Source organism: Palaemon carinicauda, chromosome 28 (genome assembly GCF_036898095.1).
Source record: "Palaemon carinicauda isolate YSFRI2023 chromosome 28, ASM3689809v2, whole genome shotgun sequence".
Taxonomy (NCBI): domain Eukaryota; kingdom Metazoa; phylum Arthropoda; class Malacostraca; order Decapoda; family Palaemonidae; genus Palaemon; species Palaemon carinicauda.
This window is the reverse complement of record NC_090752.1, coordinates 36,386,768-36,411,730: the sequence shown is the minus strand read 5'-3', so window position 1 is coordinate 36,411,730 and position 24,963 is coordinate 36,386,768. Positions and strand designations below refer to the sequence as shown.

At 43.3% G+C, this 24,963-nt stretch overlaps 1 protein-coding gene across 2 annotated transcripts in view; it reads right to left on the bottom strand.

The window, feature by feature from the left end:
* LOC137621504 (myosin-11-like) overlaps nt 1–24,963 on the bottom strand; it is a 197,660-nt gene that overhangs the window by 20,623 nt on the left and 152,074 nt on the right. For both annotated transcript variants that reach the window (XM_068351856.1, XM_068351857.1), the window contains one exon: nt 17,811–18,034. In XM_068351856.1, the coding sequence (XP_068207957.1) occupies nt 17,811–18,034 (224 nt within the window). The remainder of the gene's footprint in view (nt 1–17,810; nt 18,035–24,963) is intronic.

The following is a 24,963-nucleotide window of genomic DNA, read 5'->3' as shown; positions in this document are numbered from 1 at the left end:
TATATCTATATATATATATATATATATATATATATATATATATATATATATGTAAGTGTGGCTTTATTATTATTATTATTATCATTATTACTATCCAAGCTACAACCCTAGTTGGAAAAGCAGGATGCTATAAGCCCAGGGGCTCCAACAGGGAAAAATAGCCCAGTGAGGAAAGGAAATAAGGAAATAAATAAATGAAGAGAGTAAATTAACAATAAATCATTCTAAAATAAGAAACAACGTCAAAACAGACATGTCATATAATAAACTATCAACAACATCAAAAACAAATATGTCATAAATAAACTATAAAAAGTCTATGTCCGCCTGGTCAACAAAAAAGCATTTGCTCCAACTTTGAACTTTTGAAGTTCTACTGATTCAACCACCCGATTAGGAAGATCATTCCACAACTTGGTCACAGCTGGAATAAAACTTCTAGAGTACTGCGTAGTATTGAGCCTCGTGATGGAAAAGGCCTGGCTATTAGAATTAACTGCCTGCCTAGTATTACGAACAGGATAGAATTGTCCAGGGAGATCTGAATGTAAAGGATGGTCAGAGTTGTGAAAAATCTTATGCAACATGCATAATGAACTAATTGAATGACGGTGCCAGAGATTAATATCTAGATCAGGAATAAGAAATTTAATAGACCGTATGTTTCTCTCCAACAAATTAAGATGAGAATCAGCAGCTGAAGACCAGACAGGAGAACAATACTCAAAACAAGGTAGAATGAAAGACTTAAAACACTTCTTCAGAATAGATTGATCACCGAAAATCTTGAAAGACTTTCTCAATAAGCCTATTTTTTTGTGAAATTGAAGAAGACACAGACCTTATATGTCTCTCAAAAGTAAATTTACTGTCGAGAATCACACCTAAAATTTTGAGAGTCATACATATTTAAAGAAACATTATCAATACTGAGATCCGGATGTTGAGGAACCACCGTCCTTGACCTACCTACAATCATACTTTGAGTTTTGTTAGGATTCAACTTCATACCCCATAATTTGCACCATGCACTAATTCTAGCTAAATCTCTATTAAGGGATTCACCAACCCTAGATCTACATTCAGGGGATGGAATTGATGCAAAGAGAGTAGCATCATCTGCATATGCAACAAGCTTGTTTTCTAGGCCAAACCACATGTCATGTGTATATAGTATAAAAAGTAATGGGCCAAGAACACTACCCTGTGGAACACCGGATATCACATTCCTATAATCACTATGGTGCCCATCAACAACAACTCTTTGAGATCTATTACTTAAAAAGTCAATAATAATGCTAAGAAACGACCCACCCACTCCCAACTGTTTCAGTTTGAAAACAAGGGCCTCATGATTAACACGGTCAAAGGCAGCACTAAAATCAAGGCCAATCATACGAACTTCCCGACCACAATCAAGGGATTTCTGTACAGCATTGGAGATTGTAAGAAGGGCATCACATGCTCCAAGGCCTTTACGAAAACCAAATTGCAAACTAGGGAGTAGATGATTACCTTCAGCAAACCTATTAAGACGTTTTGTCAGAAGACGTTCAAAAACTTTAGATAATATGGGAGTTATGGAAATTGGGCGGTAATCAGTGGGACTTGAGCTACCACAAACACATTTACATAGAGGAGTAACATTACCAATTCTCCAACTAGTGCTAAAAGCTCCTCTTCTTGCTAACTTGCGCAAAATAACAGATAACTTTGGAGCTAAGAAATCTGCTGTCTTTATAAAAAACAAAGGAAAAATACCATTTGGGTCTACACCTCCATAAGCATCAAGGTCCATCAACAGAGCTTTAATCTCACGAGATCAAAAAGCTAAACTAGTTAGTTTAGCCTCAGGAAAACAGGAATGAAGAAGTTCAAGTTTTTCATTACTCTGTTTACTGTCAAAAACATCAGCCAAAAGGGTTGCCTTTTCCTTTGGACAGTGAGTGACTGAGCCATCTGGTTTAAGTAAAGGAGGAACTGTTGCATCTACACCAAAGAGTGCAGATTTAAGGGTAGACCACCATTTATGTTCCTGAGTTGTACCAGAAAGTGTTTCTTGCTGAGTGAATGGATGACAGGTAAAGCAGTGGGATGGAAGGAGATATCATCTAAGTTAATGTAGGTAAGGGTTAGGTTGGGTAGGGAATGTTGGGCTTTTGTCAGTGCATATGGGCTAGGTTGTGAGAAAAGTGAAGAAGAGCGGAATGAGTTCTGGAATGAATTAACCAAGGCCAATAGAATAACAGGTCAACCCACGGCCGCTTGAAATTTTTGAAGTTTGCGCATCCGTGGTGTCAACAGGTTCAAAAGAGGTCCCACGCTGAACCTATGGTCAGTCTTTAATGAGCAGCCCAGGAGGTCAGACATCCATCTCTCTCCGACTCAATTTGTCTCACAGCCTTGCTCTGTCTCAAATCCCAAATATGATTATAACGGTAATAATTAATAATAATAATAATAATACTAAAAATAATGATAACCATAATAATAAAAACAATATAATAATATAAGGAGTATAATTATAATAATAGTAATAATGGTATCAAGAGTCAAAGAATAATAATAATCATAGCAATTTATTATTATTATTATTATTATTATTATTATTATTATTATTATTATTATTATTATTGTAATACTCCTGATATTATTATTGTTGTTGTTGTTGGTGGTGGTGGCTGTTATTATTATTATTATTATTATTATTATTATTATATTTATTCTATATTAATATCAAAAGTATAATAATAATAATAATAATAATAATAATAATAAAAATCATAATAATAACAATAATAATAATGATAATAATAATAATAATAATATAATTAAATGAGATTATGGACAAGCAGTCAGAGAGAGACAGAGGAGAGAAAGAAAATGTGAGAAAGAGGACACGTGCTCTTCTTTAGATTGCCTGGAGCTTCTCTCCGGACAGGGGCTTTCGATTGCCTTGGGGGATTTTTGACGGTGCGTCTAGTCACGTGACTCAGGTGTCGAACCTGCTGACGTCACATTAATAACGGCCATCTGAGCGAAAGCTGCGCGTGGGTCGACCTGTTTATTCTATTGGCCTTGGAATTAACTAGGTGTGTAGAAGGACTGGGTAGAAGGAATCATGTAGTTGTCATGGGTGACTTAAATGCTAGAGTGAGCGCTGGAGAGGTAGGTGTCATTGGGAAGTATGGTGTACCAGGTGAAAATGAGAGTGGTGAGAGACTGGTAGATATGTGTTTTAAGCAAGAGATGGTGATAAGTTCTAGCTTTTTCAAAAAGAAAGATAAAAACAAGTATACACGGGTAAGAGTGGCAAATGGAAGAGTGGTAGAAAGGGCGTTAATGGATTAAGTGTTGATAACTAAAAGAATGTTTGGAAGATTAAAAGATGCGCACGTGTTTAGGGGTATGGCTAACGGTATGTCTGATCATTTTTTGGTGGAAGGAAAATTAGTTGTAGCAAAAGAGTGGGGAATAGAGTAGGTGGATGTAAAAGGAAGCTATTGAGGATTGAAGAGCTAATAAAACCGGGGGTAAAAAGTAAATATCAAGAAAGGTTAAAAATGGCATAGGACGAAGAGAAAGTAAGGCCGGCCATACACTATCATGTACACCTGACAGGTGCACCTGAACAGTTACGCCTGTCAGGTATACCTGATACCTGAAGAGCACACACACTCTTCATGCATACCTGTCAAGTTTGTCAGTTCACCATGGATTCTCGAGAAGATGAGTTGTACTTTCTCTCCTTATTATCTGTAGTTTTTGTGAAATTCCTAACCCTATCTAATCGAGATACACCAGCCATACTCCTCAGACACTTCATCTCAAACACATTCAATTTCTGTCTCTCCGTCACTTTCATTCCCCACAACTCCGATTCATACGTCACAGTTGGTACAATCACTTTCTCATACAGAACTCTCTTTACAACCATGACTAACCCTATATTCTTTACCACTCCCTTCATTGCCCCATACACTTTGCATCCTTCATTCACTCTGACTTATATCTGCTTCCACTCCACCATTTGCTGCAACAACAGAACGCAAGTACTTAAACTGATATACTTCCTCAAGTAACTCTTCATTCAACATGCTATTCAACATCACACCACCATCCCTTCTTGTGCATCCCACAACCTTACTCTTACCCACATTAACACTCAACTTCCTTCTCTCACATACCCTTCCAAACTTTATCACTAATCGACCAAGTTTCTCTTCAGTCTGCAACCAGTACGGTATCATCCGGAAACAACTGATTTACCTCCCATTTATGATCCCTCTTGTCTATCAGTTTCAATCCTCGACCAAGCACTCGAAAATTCTCCTCTCTCACCATTCCATCAACTAACAAATTGAACAACCATGGCGACATCACACATCCTCATCTAAGCCCTACTCTCACTGGAAACCACTCGCTCACTTCATTTCCTATCCTAACACAACCATTACTACCAATGTAGAAAGTTTTCACTGCTTACATCATCATCATCTCCTCCCATGCCTATTGACGCAAAGGGCCTCAGCTAGATTTCGCCAGTCATCTCTATCTTGAGTCTTTAAATCAATACTTCTCCATTCATCATTTCCTACTTCAGGCTTCATAGTCCTCAGCCATATAGGTCTGGGTCTTCCATCTCTTCTGTGCCTTGAGGAGCCCAGTTGAAACTCTGGTGAACTAATCTCTCTTGAGGAGTGCAAAAAGCATGCCCAAACTATCTCCAGCTGCCACTCACCATGATCTCATCCACATATGGCACTCGAGTAATCTCTCTTATAGTTCTATTTCTAATCCTGTCCTGCCATTCAACTCCCAATATTCTTCTGAGAGTTTTGTTCTCAAATCTACAAAACCTGTGGGATATTGTTTCATTGTCATACCACAACTCATGTCCATACAGTAACAATGATCTCACTAAACTGATATATAGCATGATTTTTGTGTGTAATTTCAGGCGATTTGTTTTCCAAATTTTATTCAACCTAGCCATTGGCTGATATGCTTTGTTTTCAATCTTTCATTAAACTTTAATTCTGAAGACCCTGTATCAGAAATCATAGTTCCTAAATATTTAAATGATTCTACGTCATTAATCCTTTCTCGTTCCAATGGTATTTCATTTTCCATTGCAATTCTGTTCTCCTCATCTCTGTCTTTCCTCTATTTAACTTCAGCCCAACCTTGTGTGATATTTCATGCATCCTGGTAAGCAAGCATTGCAGATCCTATAGGTGTTCTGCTAATAAGGACATCGCCATCAGCATACCCTAGGTCAGCTAACTTCCTATTACCAATCCACCCCAACCCTTCTCCACCATCTCCAACTGTTCTATGCATTAAAAAATCCATGAGGTGGATAAGCAACATAGGTGACAACACATTCCCTTGGAGTACTCCATTGTTCACTGAAAATTCATTTCATAGGACTCCACTAACATTAACTTTGGACTTACTATGCTCATGAAGAGACTTAATCAAATTTACATATTTATGAGGAACTTCATAATAACGCAGGACTCTTCAATTGCCCGGTGCACACTATCAAAGGCTTTTTCATAGTCTACAAAAGCCCTCAACAGTGGATTCCTATATTCTACTGATTGCAGTAGAACATGTCTTTGAATGAAAATTTGGTCAATAAAACTTCTACCTTTCCCAAATCCTGCTTGTTCATCAATCTTTCTCTCTAGCATCTCTCTTGCAACAACCTTCCACCAATTCCATGTAACCTTATCACATTCCACTTCGCTTCCCTATCAACTCTATCATATGCTTTCTCCAGATCCATAAACGCAACATACACCTCCTTGCCTTTTGTTAATATTTCTTGTATATCTGCCTAACTGTAAAAATCTGATCCACACACAACCCTACCTCTTTTAAATCCACCCTGTACTTCTAAAATTGCATTCTCTGTTTTATCCTTAGTCCTATTAATTAGTACGCTACCTTACACTTTTCCAACTACACTCAACAAACTAATACCCCTTGAATTACAATACTCATGCACATCTCCCTTACCTTTATAGCAGTACAATACTCATACACACCCAGTCTACTGGTACCATTGACAACATAAAACACATATTAAACAATCTCACCAACCATTCAAGTACAGTCATAACCCCTTCCTTTAACATCTTAGTCCTCACAAAATCCATACCAAGTGTTTTTCCTACTCTTGTTTCATCTAGTGCTCTCCTAACTTCCTCTCTCATTCTCCTCTCCCATGAGTGGCACCTCAACACCTGCAACAGCAATTATATCTGCCTCCCTATTATCCTCAACATACAGTAAACTTTTAAAATATACTGCCCATCTTTTCCTTGCCTCCTCTCCTTTTAACAACCTTCCATTTCCACCTTCCCTGTCTCTTCAATTCTTGAACCACCCTTCCTTACTCTTCACTTCTTTCCAAAACTTCTTCTTAATCTCTTCATATGAATGACCCAAACCATGACCGCACTTCGTCAGCCGCCCTTTATACCTCAGCTAACTTACGTTTTATTTCCCCATTTTTCTCTCTATATCTATGAACATTCTCTACACTATTACTCTGCAGCCATTCTTCAAATGTCCTCTTTTTCTCTTTCACTTTTATCTTCACTCCTTCATTCCACCATTCACTACCCTTCTTCATGCTGCCTCCAACAATCCTCTTGCCACACACATCAATTGCAATCCCAACAAGATTTTCTGTACTAACTTCCACTCCTCCTCTAAATTACCAGTTTCTCTCACTTTCACTCTGTAATATGCCATTTCCAACCTTTCTTGATATTTACTTTTTACTTCTGGTTTTATTAATTCCTCAACCTACACTACCTCCCTTTTACATATCCCCACTCTTTTGCTACAACTAATTTTCCTTCCACCAAAAAATTATCAGACATACCATTAGCCATACCCCTAAAAACACATGCACGTCTTTCAATCTTTCAAACATTCTTTTAGTTATCAACACATAATCCATTATTGCCCTTTCTACCCCTCTTCCATTTGTCACTCTTACCCGAGAGATATTGTATATAAATAAGGGACATGTTAATAACAAGCCATCTTTATCCTTCCCCGAATACATTTAACTTTGCCTTGAAGGATAAGGGATAGGGTGGGATACGTGGGCAAGAGAGACATTACAATGTGCTACAATTAACATGTTTCCTGTTGAACCATTCATTTTTGCAGATGCCATTTTTGACGGTTGTTTGGAGATTTTTCTGCCTGTTTTTCTTAGTTTTGTGAGTGATTTAGCAATCATGGATGCTTCAGCTTCTTCCTCATCGCCTAAGCTGAGTACACCCTTCTTGTGTGTTGGAGAATTTTGCGTCTCCACCCGGTTTATTTTTCGATTTGCATGCTTTTATTATTTTGTGACACATGCGGTCGACGCTATTCCATCATGTTTCTAAATCGCTCAGAAAGCTTAGTTATTTAGTTATATTATTGTAGGAATATGTTTTACATTATTCTTTTACAGTGTAGTATGATTATGGGTATCCCAACCCCTTTTTATCGTGTTTCTTCTGTGTTTTTTATCAGCATTAACTTAAGCTAGCTCAACCCTGGCCGGCGGCCATGCCTGGTAAATTTTCACTTGTGCACCATCCCGTTCTTTCACTCAGCCTTACTAGTTTTGTGAGGCAGCCCATCCTCCCATGCTGTCAACTCGTCTCAGCATGGAACAGCAGTCCTGAAGGCCTCTCTGGGAGTTGGAGAGTGTTTTACAGTTGTCCTAAGGTAACTGTTTTCACTATATGTTTGGCGAGGTGGCACAGATCTTAGGAACTTGTTCCCTGAGTCTACTTCTTGTTTACCCATTGGAATGCACTACCCCCTGTTCTAAAGCTGACAGATAGACACCATTGTGCTGCCTTACCCATTCTTAGGCTTCCCTCTTAGTTTTTGATGGGCTACGGCTGGTTGTGAGGACTTGTCCTCTGCGTCCTATCACTACAGACTCCTTAGAACACTATTCCTATTCTAATGTGGCAGTTAGGCCTTCCTATCATGCTGCCTTACCAAATTCTGAGTCTCCCATCCCAACCCTTTTCCCTTCCCCTTGTGCCTCCTAGTGTGTCTACCTGCTGTGGAACTTTGTTCTCATCCCTGTCTAGTCCCATGGCGGCTGAAGTACTCTTCGTTGTCATCCTTGGACAAGATAGCTTGTAGGCTATCTATCCTGGCCCTAGGTGGGAGATATTTTCCTTCCCTTGACTAAATCTCTCTGCTGCCTTAGAGACCACCCTTGGGTGTTTTCTCTGACCCTTCCCCTTCCTGGTTAGGCCATAACCTGACTGTACTGGGAACAACAATTTCTCTTGTCTAGTTATCTTACCCTAGCTATTGAGTTTTTCCCTCACCCACTAGGTAGGCTAGGGTTGCCTGCACAGTTCTCCCTATGGCCTAACCCTATCTAGGCAAAGAGATGGTACCCCTTGGGATTCTCCTCTGCTGCCTTGGCCGTTGCCTGTTCTGTTCTGTGTCTGCAGCTTCTCTTCCTGTGCTATATTCCTCTTGCTGTAGAGTCTAGACTCCCTTGCATGGTTAGCCTGTCTCTGCTTCCGGTCTTGTCAGCTTGAGTCCTTATAGCACTGGCTGTGTGTTGGCTATGGGACATTCCCTCTGCTGCTTTAAGCTGGTCATCTGCTCTTTCCTAACCTCTTCCATATCTAAGAATCTTTGTCCTCTGAAGTTGGTCAATTGGATCCCACCTTGTTGTGAGGTCACCCTTTGAATTTCCAATTCTTAGCGTGCTGGCCATCTGGTACGGCTCTCATTTTCTTATGGGCTAAACCCTCTTTCCATAAGTTAATAATAATGATTAGGTCTTTGCAGGTTCCCTTATTAGCTGCCTTTCATTCCTATACCTCTCCCCCTGAGTGTGGACCCTTCCCAATGTAATTGTCCACTCTCTTCCTGTCGACTTGACAATGCCTCTGCCGCTTTGTGTCGACATGCCTGAGGTGTTGAAAGGTCAGTTTTTATCTTGGCTGCTAGAAATAGTTGCCGTCTTAACTTAGCTACTGCCGCTTTGGGGGCAGTTGTTGTTGGCTTAGGCAGTATGATAAGTGAATTTTCCATCTTAGGTTGTCCAATAGACCAACTCTGGAGGTCCTAGTGTTCCTTTGATGTGTGTCTTTCCTCCATATTCCTACCACACTGTCAATGATAGTTTGTTTCATAAATCTCCAATGACTTCTGAGCTGTTTGGCATGAGTCTTGATTATCTTAGTCTTAAGCCATAATCTAGCTGGTCAGTCTATGTACGTTAGGATTAACCTTAAGTATTATTTATATATAAAATGCCTTTTCTATGCTAATCTTAAGAAGAAATATTTTTTAATAATTTGTACTCATTAAAATTTTTTCTTCTTTACAGGTTGCTGATGACATGGTGTGTTCTACAGTCACACATACCAGGTGGGTCAAGTTGCCCTGTGGCCACAAGACTTGCCAAAAACATGCGGACTGTCATATTTCAAAGGGGTCTATTGTAATCTGGGAACCGACTAACTGTCAGGTTTGCAGTAACTTCCTTCATACAAGCTTCCACGCCACCGACGTCTCCTTGGACGTACAAGGCTTTCAGAAAAGCTCTCACCAAGGTGCCTCTTATTTTCCTTCTATGGAACTGAAGGACCACCTCTTTCCCAAGGCCGAGGTGACAGCTGTTTTTGGTCACCAGTTACCAATGGTTCAACTCCCACCGGTGCCAGTAGATCATGCGGATGATGAAGTCCGGGACGCTCTGTATGTCATGAGCCTGGACACTGACATGTCAACAGCTTCTGTGTCGTCAGAGAGGGAGAGGATCCTGCTGACCACAGAAGCCTATGAGGATCATTGGATGTACAGTACCTCAGGTGACTTCAGTTCCCAATACTGTACTTCTTCAGCTTGTTCCCCCATCCCTGCTGCTCAAGCCCCAGCTTTTTTCCCTACACCTATTCCTATGATAGACAAACCTTCGTTTCCTAATCAAATGGAATTTATGGCATCCATGAAAGCTTTCATGGAAAAGCAAACCGCCAAACATAAATGTTCTCAAGTGTACCTCATGGCGAGGATAGAAGCTTTACAAAATGCACCTGCTTCTAAAGCATCCCGAGCTTTGAGCCTGCCTAAATGCACAGTTAAGAACCCTTAGCATTATGCTGAGCATATTGCCTTAAGTGAGGGTTCCTCCACATTGGTGAGGGGTTGGGTTCCAAGCCACTCTCGGATTTGGAATTCTTCCCATCGATCGATACTTATCGTTACTGCTATGTAAGGTTTAACTCAGAAGCGTCCATTATTGATGATACGATCCCTAAGGAAACTATCATCCTGGAACACAGCAAGGATCAGTCTCTTTTGGTTAAGGAGCTGAAGATGGCCAAATTCACTAACACCCAACTTTCTGCTTTTGGCAGGAAGCAGGCCACTTTTGTAGCACCTAAGGATACTGTCTTTCCTTTTGCCTCAAAGTCTAGAGGCTGTATGAAAGCAGTAGTGGAGGGTAAACCATTACCAGTGCTAGAGGAGTGCAAACCGGTCTCCCTAGCCTTTCCTTATGATTCGGACATTTGGGTGCATGTCCAACATAGCTTTACTGTTGGAAAACTATATAGACATTGGAGGTAGGTATTTTAATGAGAAACTGCCTAGAACTCCCAAATCCCCTTTTAAAGGAAGAATTTGAAGCTAAAGAGAGACTATCTACCTCTTTATTGTTCCAATCTTATCCAGAAATGTTTATTGGACATTATTACAAATCTGATCTCTTCCCAGTCTTGGCAAAGACTCACCTAACCATGTTTCATAGAGATCTCCATGCTTTCTTCCGGGCCAAAAGAGCATGTTGAGAATACGTCCTGGTCGCTGCTAAGATCAGGCATGAACCTAAAAAGCTGATCAACTCCAATATCTGGAGGAAAGACCTTTTTCCAAAAAAATTGGTTAAGGAGTCATGGACAAAGCTAAGGAGAATAAGAGCCTTATAGAAAAGTGGGGTATGTCCTCTAAAAGGAAATTTACCCCCGATGAAGGACCTCAACCCAAGGGTAAGAAGCCCAGAAGACACTTTAACCCTTTCCTGTCACGACAGCCTCAGTTGCCGCCATCCCCCAGACTGTGTACACGGTTTCCCAGCAGTTTGTCTCAGTTTCCAGCATTCAACCCGGTGTATGAGAGCCACCAATACATTTCGCCCTGTCAGAGCTCAAAAGTAGAGCGCCAGTGGTAGGGGAAGGTCTGGAAAGGGCAGTCAGTCTAGAGGCCGAGGAAGTAGAGGCAAGACAGTTAAAGACACAAGCCCTTCACAACAACAATGAGGAGCTCCCGGTAGGGGGAAGACTTCACCTGTTCAGGGATCAATGGGAGTTCGATCCCTGGCCTCACAGCATAGTCTCAAAGGAACTAAGCTGAAAATGGAGACAGAAACCACCCCAGTTCAAGAGGTTCTTTAAACCCACAACCCCATTCTTGGAGGATTATGTATAAGATCTTCTCCAGAAGGGAGTCATCTATTGCACAAAATCCATGAACTTTCAAAGGCGGCTATTCTGCATGCCCAAGAAAAATTTGAACACTCTTCAACCTATTCTGCACTTGTCCCCACTAAAAAAATTCATTCTGAATGACAAGTTCCAGATGCTGATTATCTTGCAAATACAGACCTAACTACCCCAAGGGGCCTACAATGTCTCCATAGATCTCGGTGGTTTTCCCAGTGCTCTCTCATTATCAGGATTTATTATGCAATCTCCAGCTTCTTCTGCCTCTGGAAAGTTGAGTATTTGATTTTTATGCCGTATAAATTTAGTTTTTGGCAGAGCTATCGCGTAGACTGGAGGCGCCTTCGGCGCTGTCATGCGTAACGCATGAGTTATTCAATTAGCCAGAACGACTTTCCCGGTATAGTAGCTTAAATAAAAATAATTAGCTATTTAGTCTTCATTGCTAGGAATTAATTATATTATGCCAATAGTACTCGCATTAGCTTCGGCAAATTAGGTAGATGATCTTGTTTACGCTAGGCATTGTAGCCTAGGCGTTATTGTTTACTCTCCTGCATGATATAATAAGTGTTCCTAGTGCTATTAAATTTAAATGAAGATAATAGGCAATTTATACATACTGTATAAGATATATGGATTGCATATAAAATTGCCTCTTCTAAGATAGTATACGAGAGAGCTTCGATGAGTTAGGTAGTCGATCTCACTGTCGCTAGGCTAGTAGCCTATTGGCTTTAGTATACTTTCATAAAATCTCCCCGGTTACCCTTATGTATAGGGTAATCTCTCCTTCTCTCTGAGTGTAGCCTATGGCTACAATTCTTGTTGATCTTGCCTTGAATTGTCATTCTGGCAAGGTTGGGCTAGGGTTTTCTGCCCCTTCACCTAGCTACTGATGGTGAGCTTTGGGTTTGGGTCAGAACCTCAGAGTACTTGTCGTGTGCCCGCAACTGAGCAACTGATCGGCAGGGTGAAAGTACTCCCCTGTTGGGCCTTATTGGTTGGCATAGGAAGCCTTGCCTCCCTAGACTGCACTTGAAGGGGTCATGTGAGTCCCCTTCTCCCTGTGGCTTAGCGACTAGTCCTGTGCCGCAGTCCCTAGGCTGAAGAATAACGTTTATTTTTCTGCCTAGAATGGCGCCGGCATTGGAACTCTGTTTCTCTATGATTAAGGGTGGCGGCTAGATGATGCCGGCCCCCCTTATTGGATTGGCAAACCCTAGGCTGGGGAATGTATTCTCCGTCTGCCTAAGGTGACGCTGGTACTGAAACAGAGCTTCCTTTAGGTGTGGTAGGGCCGACATGCCGCCAGCTCCTCTCACATCTTATACAGGACCCTTTTCCCCTTCTCATTCTGTCCTTTAGTGATGACCTAGCCATCACATCCCTGTGGCCGTTGTCCTACAATCTCGTCGATTGCCAGCAGGCTGTAGGGCCGGCTTGGGCTTCTGCCTGTATGGCCTAGTCGTATAGCTTCCCTATCGGACATGAGCTCCAGGATGGCTGTATCGGCAGGTCTAGCGGCCGGCAGGAGACCCGTTTGCTTTAGAGTGTTCTTCAGTCCTCCCTTGGGTGGCCATTCACATCCTACGACCAGCAGTTACCGGCACGGAGGTGGATGGGTGGAAGCTTGATTATGTTATATTCTCCCCTTCCATTAGAACACTCATTTCGGAGGAAGGAAGTGATACAGTGGCTAGTGCCGCCACCCTTGCATCACCCTTCACTCCTTGCTTTCTCTCTCTCTATTGGCTGTCAGGATGCCAGAAAACTTTCAATCAATCAATCAATCAATCTCTATTGGCTAGTGCCGCCAGCTACTATCCTAACTGGCGACTGCCAGCCACTATCCTTGCCTGCAAGATGCAGGTTAGACTTGTGGTCCAACAGCTGTTAATTCACTGTCACTCTCGCCGGCAGAGTTAGGCATTCCGGCCACTATCCTGTCACACTGAATGCTGACTGGGATAGTGTACCGACAGCCGGTGTCCCGCCAGTGTCCGGCAAGGCGCCGGCCATTAAAATTATCAAATTTGTGCCAGTTGAATTGAGCCTTAGGTACTAGCCTTGCCGGCTACATGCCGGCAGCAACTATGGTATATATATATATATATATATATATATATATATATATATATATATATATATATATATATATATATACAGTAGCCAGTACTTATGTAGTATAGTGTATACTGCAGACAGAAAACTATGGTATAAAAGTATACAGTAGTTAAACTTTCCAACATACTCTGTGTAGCCAAGTGCAGACTATTGTTGAGACCTTATAAGATTGGGAAAGGAATTCCCTTTTTTTATACTGATAGATGATCAGTTATTTTGACCCTCGTTATTACTCGTTTTGGAAGTGGGTGCTGTTTACACTACTCTATCCTTATAGGCTGGACTCTTCCATTGGGCCTCTTAGGGAGGATAACCCTAGAATTAATATTGAGGGAGGTCACAGCAATTGGCTGGGCGGGAAATACACATGTGTCTTTCCTATTTCATTTCTAGCTTATCTATCCTAAGCTATATGCAATAAAATAAAATGGAAAATACTATTATAATATTAGTTTGTCTAGTGAGATAGACTATGTTATACTCATTTTATTTTCCTCTCTTTACAGGAGGACCATGTGAAGTGCGATAGTGTTTTCTCCAACGTCCGTAGCAGGAACTTCTATGGCCATTTGGGTGTAGGACACACTCCCGCTGTTCCATCACCAAGGGACCTCTCAAATACTGGGACACCTCAAATACTGGGACCTGCAGGTATGTACAGTATGTAAGGACCTGATGAATGAGGCTTTTGAAAATCCCAAGACAACGGAGTCAAGGGATGCAGCTCGGGACAAGCTGCATAAATGGGTTCGTGGCTTCTAAAAGAATTCCACGGAGCCTTACCTCCCGAGTGAGCTTATGAGAGCCCTTCTATTCCCCAAAGCATCTGCGAATGCTGTTATTCCTCAGCCTCACCCTGAGATCCCTTGCATCAAGCTATTCGTCGACACGGATGTGATGAAGGACATCTTTCTAGATGATGAGAGGATGTCAGAGGTGTCAGGGGACACCGAAAAGGACCTTCTTGCGGAAGGCCAGGATGAGGAGTCAGTAATAGGTCTCGAGGTGGGGTTCCTCCCATTGGTGCCGTGGGAGAACGCCTCACCTCGCTGGATTCTCCTGAGGACGGGAAGGCTTCGTCCACAGGGGAAGGAGAAAGTGTCTTCGAGGGGGAAGGGGCCTTCCTGACGGACTTCTTGGGAGCCAGCTTAACCGTAGGAGAAGTTACCACGAAGTCCACTCCTCTCCTTCTATTCAGTGGGGACGCGGGTGTCATTGGTTTCAGTCCCAGATCAGCGAGGGCCGGCTTCATAGCCGGCACGACCGTTTTGATCAGGGACCCGAACCAAGGCTGGCGGCTGACCGACGCAGTGTCAGCAACACCCGCTGGAGGGAAGGGGATCGGCTGATCCTTAGAAGTGGATACCATGGAGCCTTTCCTGAAAAAAAGAATGTTGCGTAGACCTCTCCGAAGATTCTTCCTGCTCCTGGACGTGCGCAGCTTTTCGCTTGCGGGATGGATATCGCAAGAACGAAGATCTGGAAGCACGCGTCCCCGAAGACTCGCATGGTTGGGTGCGCTGTGAAACCCGGCGGGAATCGCTGGCGCTCGCGCGATGGTAGAACCGCTGGTTCACGCGCGGGCGAACGTTGGCGCGCATGCGCAGGGGCGAGGGAGCGCGGGGGCGAGGGAGCGCGTGGGCGAGAGGGCACATGGGCTAGTGGACGCGTGGGCAAGTGGCTCGCTGGCGAGTGGGCACGTGGGCACGCAGGCAAAGGTGCGTGTGGGCGCGCAGGTGAGGGTGTGCGTGGGCACGCAAGTGCGGGTACGCGCGGTTGTAAGGGCGAGCGCTGGCAGTCAGGAGAACGATGGCGCGTAGGCGATCGGTGGCGCGTTGGCGAGCGACGGCGCGTTGGCGAGCGACTGCGCACAGGCGAGTTAGCGCGTGGGCGTATCGGAGACCTTTGGCGATCTGGCGCGTTGGCGCATAGGAGAGCGCTTGCGCGCAGGCGAGGGATCGCACAGGCGCGTAGAAGATCGCTGGCGCGCAGGAGGTCGTTGGCGCGCAGTTGCGTGTTCAGAAGGAACCAACTGGGGCGTAAGACCAGAGGGCGAGGATGCGCGCAAAGGCGAACGCTCGTGGGCAGGCTCAGGAGACATCTCGTGGGCGCGCCGCGCAGGAACTCGGGCTGTCTTAGAAGTGCGCACAGGAGAGTGCACGGCGCTCGGGCGATGGCTGGCGCGTAGGCAAACGTCGGCAAGGAGGCGGAGGGACAATGTCCTTGCCTGCGCCCAGATCCGGAGATCGTGGGCGCATGGGCGAACGTTGGCGCGCATCAGGAACAGGGCGCTCAGTTGTGCGCTGACGAGCAGGAGATCGTGGACGCTCAGGAGACCGATGGAGCGCAATGCGCGCAGCAGGAACAGAAGTGCGCTGGCGAGCTGGAGAACGCTGGCGCACAAGAGGTCTCTGTAGCACAGGAGAGCGCTGGCGCGCAGGAGAGCGTTGGCGAGCAGGAGATCTACGGCGAGACTCAGCAAGAGATTGTCCGGGCGCTGCGAGCCCAGAGGAACCTGTGAGCGCCTGTGCGCTAGCTAAGGAACCTCTAGGACTGCGCGCGCGCGCAGGTAAGACCTGGCGCTTGAGGGACTCACCCACATTGTGGGATAAGCCCTCTTGCCCCGAAGGGACCGGTGCCCGTTGGACAACGGGGTGCGTAGGCGCCCACTGCGCATCAGTGTCCAGGAACGGAGATGGAAGACTGGAAGGTCTGGCAGGCGTCGAAGATCGCAAACAATCTGCTGAGAGGTCAAGCGATGCAGCTGCAACGGTCTGCTCTCGTCGTGGAGGATCCTCTGCGGGGGACGTCGAAGGCGAAGAACCGAAGAGGCGCCTCCTAACTCCCTTGTAAGGAGAAGAAAGGCCTCTACAGCGAAGAGGAGGGTGAGCCTTACGGCGAAGACGACCTCGAGGCACAGCAACACCATCGTCTGTCCTCCGAAGAGAGTCTCTGTCAGTGCACTCCCCCGAGGGGGAGAGTCACCCGCAGGAGAGACCGTTGGACCCAGCTCCTCCCTTGAAGGATGTTCGGAGGGGGGAACTGAGCCTTCAGCAACATCCGCACCCGCAGCAGGGGTCTGACCGGACCCGTCGGAAGCCTCTGCCACAACAACGTCGACAATAGACAGATGATCTACCTCTGCTATTACCGGCGACTGTTTGACAGCTGCACCCAACTGGATCAGGTCAAACAGGGCTTCCCTGGAGGGCGAGCCCTTAAGCCCCAAGGAAGCCCAAAGCTGTAAGAGATCATTCGTTAGCAACATGGTCATCAACAAGATCAATGCCCTCCCCCAGAGTAGGAGGGGGGGCTGCCTCGCTATGGGAGGCAACGCCCTCTCCCAAACCCGGAGATTGGGAAACAAAAGAAGGGCCTGCGCTACCACTCACCGGCCTCTCGCGAGAGACCGATCGAGTGGGAGCTTCGGAGGAGGTTCGGGCGGCGGAAGAAGAGTCCTTGGAACCTTCCTTCTTTAAGGCAACCCTTGAAGGAGAACGGTCACGCTTAGACTTCTTACGCCGCCAGGCAAACCTCTCCCACTGGGAGGTAGGCCACTCCCTACACTCACTACAGGTATTATCCCTTTCACACCGTTGACCTCGACACTGCGGACATAAGGAGTGAGGATCCGTCTCGACCGCCGACATGAATGTTCCACAAGGGCGGTCGGGGAGTCCAGGGCACTTCTGCATGATAGGAAGGAAGGATGAGGACAACTTCAAGCACACAAGCTGAAAGAAAAAGCAAAACAAAGTTAAGGCTGTCAATAACGCGAGGGTGAAGCAGAGACGTCTGCTCATCGCCTGAGCTAAAAGTGAAGTGAAGCAGTTCACCGGTGTGTGAGGGGGGGAGGGGTAGCTAGCTACCACTCCCCTACCCCCTTGCTAACTAGCACAGGGGTAATTAACCCTCGTTAAAATTCTAATGGCTCGTCATTTCAGCTATGCCGAAAGTAAAACCCCATGTAAATAGCGTGGTTTGTATTTCGGTTACGGAACAAATAGCAATCTTGAATTTGAATTTTGTCCTCATTTCTAATCAGCATTACCAATAATCATAAAAATGGTTCCCTCCATGAATTCTTGAATTATCTTTGGATAATGTGTCTGGAGCAACAAATTATATGGATTAAGGCAAACACAGCATAGATATCAGTAAACAAAAAGGAAATCTTACTTCATCTTAAATTCATAGTTTTTGTGCTCCTCTTCTTCTCGAGTAGTGGTCTCTTGCTTGATTTCTTTTATCACTCGTTCAATCTCTTTGTCACGCTGTCTCTTTAGTCTTTCTCTCAGCTCTTTTTCTGACTGAATACGTGCTTCATTGTGCTCCTTCATAAAAACAGCTCGCCATTCACTACGACTTTGTTCGTCTTCACGGCGGATGGAAATGAGTTCTTCCTAATGGGCAAAAGACATTTTGATGTAAAATTTGATAACTGAAATATCCATGGAAATAGAGGTTTACTTACTTAATTCAAAAACTTATTTAATTCTATGCCTCATTATCAATAGCTTTAACATAATCATAAGATTCCTCCTTTCACGTTCAAGTCTATCTCTTCCATTGATCTTGAAACCAATTTCTTGTTCATATCATACTTTTTCTTACCCTGTATTAATGGGCTAGATATGAGAAATTGGTAACATGTCTCAATGGCATTTACCTTTAAAAACAAGAAAAAATCAAATTGAAAATCTAAATTCCTCATGACAAAACGAATGAATTAAACCATTCTTAGAGAGAAATATCTTGGGTCTGGTAAAGTTAAATGTATCCATAAAAGTAAATAAAATAACATTGATATTCAACTACAGAAAACAATGCAGTTTACAATAATACCCTCAATGCTTACTTCTTTCAGGACATGGAGTTATAACAAAATAATACTATAAGTAGTCTGCCCTCCTAATTCACACATTATATGCAGCCCACGAAATAGGCGCCATTTGAAAAAGAGGAATGAGTTGGCCAGAAAGAAAAAAACATGATACAAATGGATTACAGTACTATCCATCCTCCCACAGCCAGGAGAAACTACTGTTCCACATCCTTCTCCCATCGTTAGAATTATGGGTTTAAAGATAGGGAAAATTATGTTAATAATTATACAAAAACTAATAAAAAATGGAAGATATAGTTGGGTATAGCCTTATGTTTTCAGTTTATATAAGCTTTCTTTAAAAAAATCACAATTTTATGTTAACAAACGAGGTACTGTATCAGATTATTGGAAAATTTATATAGACTTTAACGTCCTTATTTCTTAACCTAAAATCATGAACTAGTTTTCTTTTCGGAAAAAAAAAAACTCTAAATTTATCATAAACTACGAAAAATCAAATTCCTTAAAACTTTCTTCCAAATTAATTTCATTCATAATTAGCAAATGCACATTTTTTATTATTTACCAAGATATTCTAAACATGAAAGGTCATGAGACTTCAATGGCTGCACTCTCTTCCTTGAGGATATCTGCTACCCCCGGCCTAATAATTACAGTACTGTACCTCTGTACTGGTTCTGAACCGCACATGATTCATACACACTTATATACTGTAATGGTTTTGCTTTTTATCTTATCACTCACTCTTCCTTGCACTGTTAATAAACCAACCAACCTCCTGTACTGTATAAACCTGATAGCTCATGCTTAATTTTGTTTGAATTTTTGTGATGTTCTTTCTTACAAGTCCTGGTATTTAAGCTCAATGTTTGTTAAATAAAGTTGAATTATATTCACCTCACCTCTCAGTTATCACCTAACTGGCACCTCACACATTGGTGACCACCGGAGTGTTCAGTTCCCTCCCGCCTTCCCCTTCTCTGCAGTGTCTTACTGTTTGATGATGCTGTCCTCCGACCCTAACTCTTCTATCAACACCACCCCAATGAAACTACTGCCCTTCGCCAGTACAAAGGCATTCGCGTGACTCGTTCAAGCCCCAAAGCAGACTATTTTCTCGCGGCAATCCCTGAGGACACTTTCCCGGAATACTCAGATTAGCTTTGTGATCAAGGGGACACCCCAGTAGTGTAAAACACCTTCAAAATGTACCTCCTAGAGCAGTACTCACCATTGCCAGCCAACCGTATAGCAAAACTTTTTCAGATCTTTCAAAAACTGCTAGGGGACCAAAAGGCTTCGCTCGCCTTCAGAGAAATGATTAGCATCACTCGCCTGCATCCTGCCACAGACGGTCTTTTTGATGAAGTGAATCTACTTCGTGCCATTTGGGTACGGCGCCTAGCCGAACCTGTACACGCTGCCATATCCAGTATCGATAATTTGCCTGTGAAGGACCTGACAACCAAAGTAAATGCCCTTATGGACTGCCACTTCATTTTCAAGACCTTCATCAATGCCTCCACTCCTGATGAAGAGGAAAACTATTCTACATCGACCAACTGACATGAATGCGGTAAGACATAGACGCCCACCCCTGACGTGTTGGAGCGGCTACAAAGCCACCTACCACCCACACATACGAACCCTTGCTGACGCCACAATCAATGACCTCTCTAGGCACTTACTGATGCCCCTCATCTGCAATTATGTTACTACCACTCCAGAATCAGGGCTGCTGCGAAGAAATGTGTGGATGGTTTTCAGTGGCCAAAAAATGTTTAAGTAGGCCATCGCTTGTGGCGGTGACCTCCTCTCAAAAAACTTTTATTTTTACCTGATGCAGGTACGGGCGTGTGATTTTTGGTAGACACGGGTACTTGCCAATCTCTTCTGCCAAGGTCACTCTCCAGAAGACGACGTAGTCTAAGTCTGCTGACGTCTGCCTGGTAGCTGCCAATGGTTCTGCGAAACCCGCCCACGGTTATGAAACCCATACATTATTGCTTGTAAGCGGCAAATATTATTGTTAGTTTCTTGTTGTTGACGTCACATTGCCAATCCTCGGTGCGGATTTCCTCTCACATTTACACCTCCAGGTTGGTGTCGCTCACCGACGAGTAGTCAATTAGGACTCATACTCCACGATACCTCTCCAACCCGGCCTCTCCGACCGCACTCTCCACATCAGTGCACCGATGGATGCCTTCGCCCACCTTGTCACGTCGTACCTGGAAGTTGCCCGTCCAGAACTTCATCAAACGCCCACAGTTCCCGCCAAACACGGTATTTATCACCATATCAAGACGATGGGATCCCAAGTGTTCACCAGATTCAGGTGTCTGGCACCAGATCATCTGGCAGCAGCTAAACAAACATTTGTCTTAATGGAAGAAATGGATATTTGCCAAAAGGCCTCAATCCCATGGTCGTCACCCTCACACATAATTCTGAAGAAAGATTTCAAGCTGTGTCCATGTGGGGATTACAGGCGCCTGAACATGCAGACAAAACAGGATCAATACCCCGTCCCAAACATTGCTGACGTGACCTGGTAATTGCACAAACCAAAGGTTTTCTCCATGCTTGACCTCCTGAAGGGGTATTACTAGGTGTCCATAATGCCGGAAGACCACCATCATCACCCCTTTCGGTACCTACACTTTTAATTACTCCTGTTTTGGCCTTCGTAATACTAGGGCCACTTTTCAGCGCCTCATGGATGGCATCTTAGGGGACCTCCCCTTCTGTGTAAGTTACATGGACGACATACTTGTGGTCTCTTCCTACAAAGAGGAACACCTCCGCCACCTTCACATTGTGCTCAACTGCCTACAACAGAACGACGTTGTGGTCTGGTACGACAAGTGCACCTTTCGCGCCAACAAAGTATCGTTCTTAGGACATTGCATCACTCCTGAAGGAAAGCTACAATTACTGTTAGCATGATAAGACACATCATGTCCAAGAATTTTGGCAAGGATGAACCTGCCATTCTCACCTCAAGCCTCAAACAGATATCTATTTCTTTCACTACTATATGAGGGGCATTCAGTCAACAAATGCATCACTGTCAAGGGTACCAAACAGTTGTCGCAATATGGCTGGTATTGGCTGGTATACAGATATTCATATGTCAACCAAGTGTGACCAATGCAGAGATGACAAAGAGTAGTCTCCCACTTTCTGGACATCATGTTATACTTCCAGGGGTATATAAAATCCATCTCCTTTCTTCTCCCTCCTACCCGCCACTCGCACCACGACGCCGCTTCCTTGGTGGTTCGTTAGTCCTAGTTTATTACATATTAGGTTAAGATGATTTCAACTTTTAATGTGTTTTACCGTAATTTAGTGTTGGGATATTCTTAGCCCTGTCAGTTTTGTTGCTTGTTGTGCTCTGATACTCGGAGGTTTCCTTGTTATCATGTTTGTTTAGCCTTACGCTCACTTATGTCCTGTGACTAGTTTATGATTCATGCTTACTTACCTTAGTATAATACATGGTTCTCCTTACATGGTGTTTTTTCTCTCCCCTCATTACTAATTATTATTGGGCTTGGAAGGCATTCTCTGGTACATTTTCACCGGCCGCCACAGGTCGACCCAGCAAATGGATTTTGACGAAGGAAAAATCTATTTCTGGGGAAAGACCTGTGGCGCCCGGTGAAACCCTTCCCTATTCTTTTGCACGATCCCACCCTTTCCTTTCCAAGCCATCATGTTCAATACAGAAGGATGTTGTTCAGATGGCGCTCGCGTCGGGGCGTGGGTGGCGGGACTGTGGTAGATTGGCTGGTGCCTCTGTATCGGCCCATCCCTTTGACGAAGGAATTAACTAAATGGAAGACAGCCTGTGAATAGTGGCTTTCACCCGCCTTTGCTTTATACACGACACCCACAAGGTGCTCGCGCGAGGGTAGTAACCTCTGCATTCCATGCTTTTATCTTTCTCTGGTATAATTGGAAGTTTTATCAGAAAAGGTATATTAGAAGGACTCCTTTTCACCGGGCGCCACAGGTCTCTCCCCAGAAATAGATTTTTCTTTCGTCAAAATCCCTTTTCTAGCACATTATTTTCAACTAAATTATCCCAATGCTGTTGCCAATTATTAGAAATCAAATTCTTAATGTTGGGTAAACAATCATCACAAAGAATGGGAAACTTTGGTCACAATTCAGCTGCAGCATTCTTTGTCAGTAAATCTGCCTTCTCATTCCCAGACAAACGTACGTGAGCTGGAACCAAACAAAATTGAACTGTTATACCTCTTAGTCCAGTAATAAAATGCCATTCTAAAATCTTTAAAACTAAAGTGTTACTGGAATTAAAAACTTCTAAAGCTTGAAGGACACTCCTTGCATCACTAAAAATGATAAAATTACCTCCCTCTTCCAACTATTTTTTCAACAACAGTTAGTATGCCATAGATATGCCACTAGATATGGAAGCTGTTAGAGGAGGTGCACCTCTACAATTACAAGCATTACTATATACTCCAAATCCAGCGCCAGCATCGGATTTAAAGCCATCAGTACTGTATATAAAAAAGTTGATTCCTTATGTTCTGCAACATGTTCCATAAAAAGAGATCTGACTTGTAAGTCAGTCATATTCTTTCTAACTCCAATAAAATATTTACAAAAAGATACCTCTGAGGGGATTTTAGGTGTAACTCAAAGTATGTTGAGTGCCTTACAAGATTTGCAGTCTGACAGGTGAAAGAATTAGGAGGTCTTTGCAAAGTAAAACAATACCGAATAATAGAAGGATTTCGGTAATGGTCTAACAGTAGTTCTCCAGCGACAACAAGGAGGCTTGGAATAGGTGAAGTTCTAAATGCTACTGTTGCCAATCTGATACCAATATGGTGTATAGAATCTAAAATTTTTAATCGTCTTGGGGTGGCTGAAGAGTATATTTCACATCCATAACTAATTTTTTAAAAAATTAAGGCCTTGTAAAACTTTAAAATAGTTGTGCAGTTTGCACCCCATGATGTATGATAAAACTTCTAGAAGCTTAAAGTATTAAGACATTTTACTTTTAAGGATTTTAAGTGAGGAACCCATGTCAACCTACACTTAAATATCAAACCTAAAAACCTAGCTTCACTTATACATAGAATCTGTTGACATTTGATGCACGTAAAGGGTCTGAATGTAATCCCCGAATACAACAGAAATGAACAACAGTAGTTTTGCTTGTCGAAAAATTAAACCCATTCATACCAGCCCACTGAATAATTTTGTCAATTGCAAAATGTAGTTTTTCTCTTAACTATTGCCATTCTAGCTCCAGGAAACGATATGGAGAAATCACTTACAAATAGTGTTGAGAGAATATCTTGGGGAATGACAGAGGATATCCCATTAATAGCTAGTGCAAATAAGGTTACACTTAGCACACTACCCTGAGAAACTCCTTACTGACATTTCCTCACTGATAGTTTCCCCCACCCTCACTTGGAAAAATCTATGTGAAATAAATAATTGAATGAACAATAGTAGCTCTCCTTGTTATCACAAATTATGAATGGTTTTAAGTATAGTACCATATCTCCATACCTTTTCAAGGTAAAAAGATTGTTACATTATTATTATTATTATTATTATTATTATTATTATTACTTGTTAAGCTACAACCCTATTTGGAAAAGCCTGCCTCTGCTGAAGAAGTTCCACAGTAGAGCTTAGATCCTTTTCCTTGGGGAAATGGTTCATGCTTAAGGCTTCCTTTGAAAAGTCTTGCCTAACCTGTAAATTAAGTAACGGGGTGGGATGTTCCTCATCCTCAGGGTATTGGTGCACTCACCTCCTGCTGCCCTGAGGAGGGCATCATAGGGATCTTTCCCTCAAGACTGACTCTCTTCTCTACTTTGACAAGAAAACATGAGAAGTGGCTCTTTTGCATTGAGCGGATTAGGCTATGCTAGAAAGGAGCTTCGTGCAATCTTGCCTATCTTAGAAATTAAGTACCAGGGTGGGATAGTCCTCATCCTCAGGGTACTGGCACATGGACCTCCTGCTATCTTGGAGGACATCATAGGGATCTTTTCCTCATGACTATCTCTATTCTCTACATCATCAAGAGTAGGTGAGTTTCAGGCAATGCATCAAGTCAACTTAAGAGGGAAGGGGTTCTGTTGCCTTAATCACCTCATAGACTAAGTGACAAAGACCCAATATCAGTCAGTCTCAAAACCTAGTTTGGGTCCTTCTCAATCCTATCCCTCCATTTAAGTTAGAACAAATATTCTTGGTGTGTTACGTGAGGGTCCAGCAGCATTACTCGAGGTGGACTTGACACCTCACTCATGAGTGTCGCAGCCTTCTCATTACCCCCAATGGGAAAATGAAGGAAGTATCTACATACTGATCCCTCTGACTTGGTGAGACTGCTTACTTGAAAATGTGACTTTGGTCAGTGCATACCTATGCCATTTCAAGGAAAACCTCACAAGCCTAGCTCTTTTAGTAGCT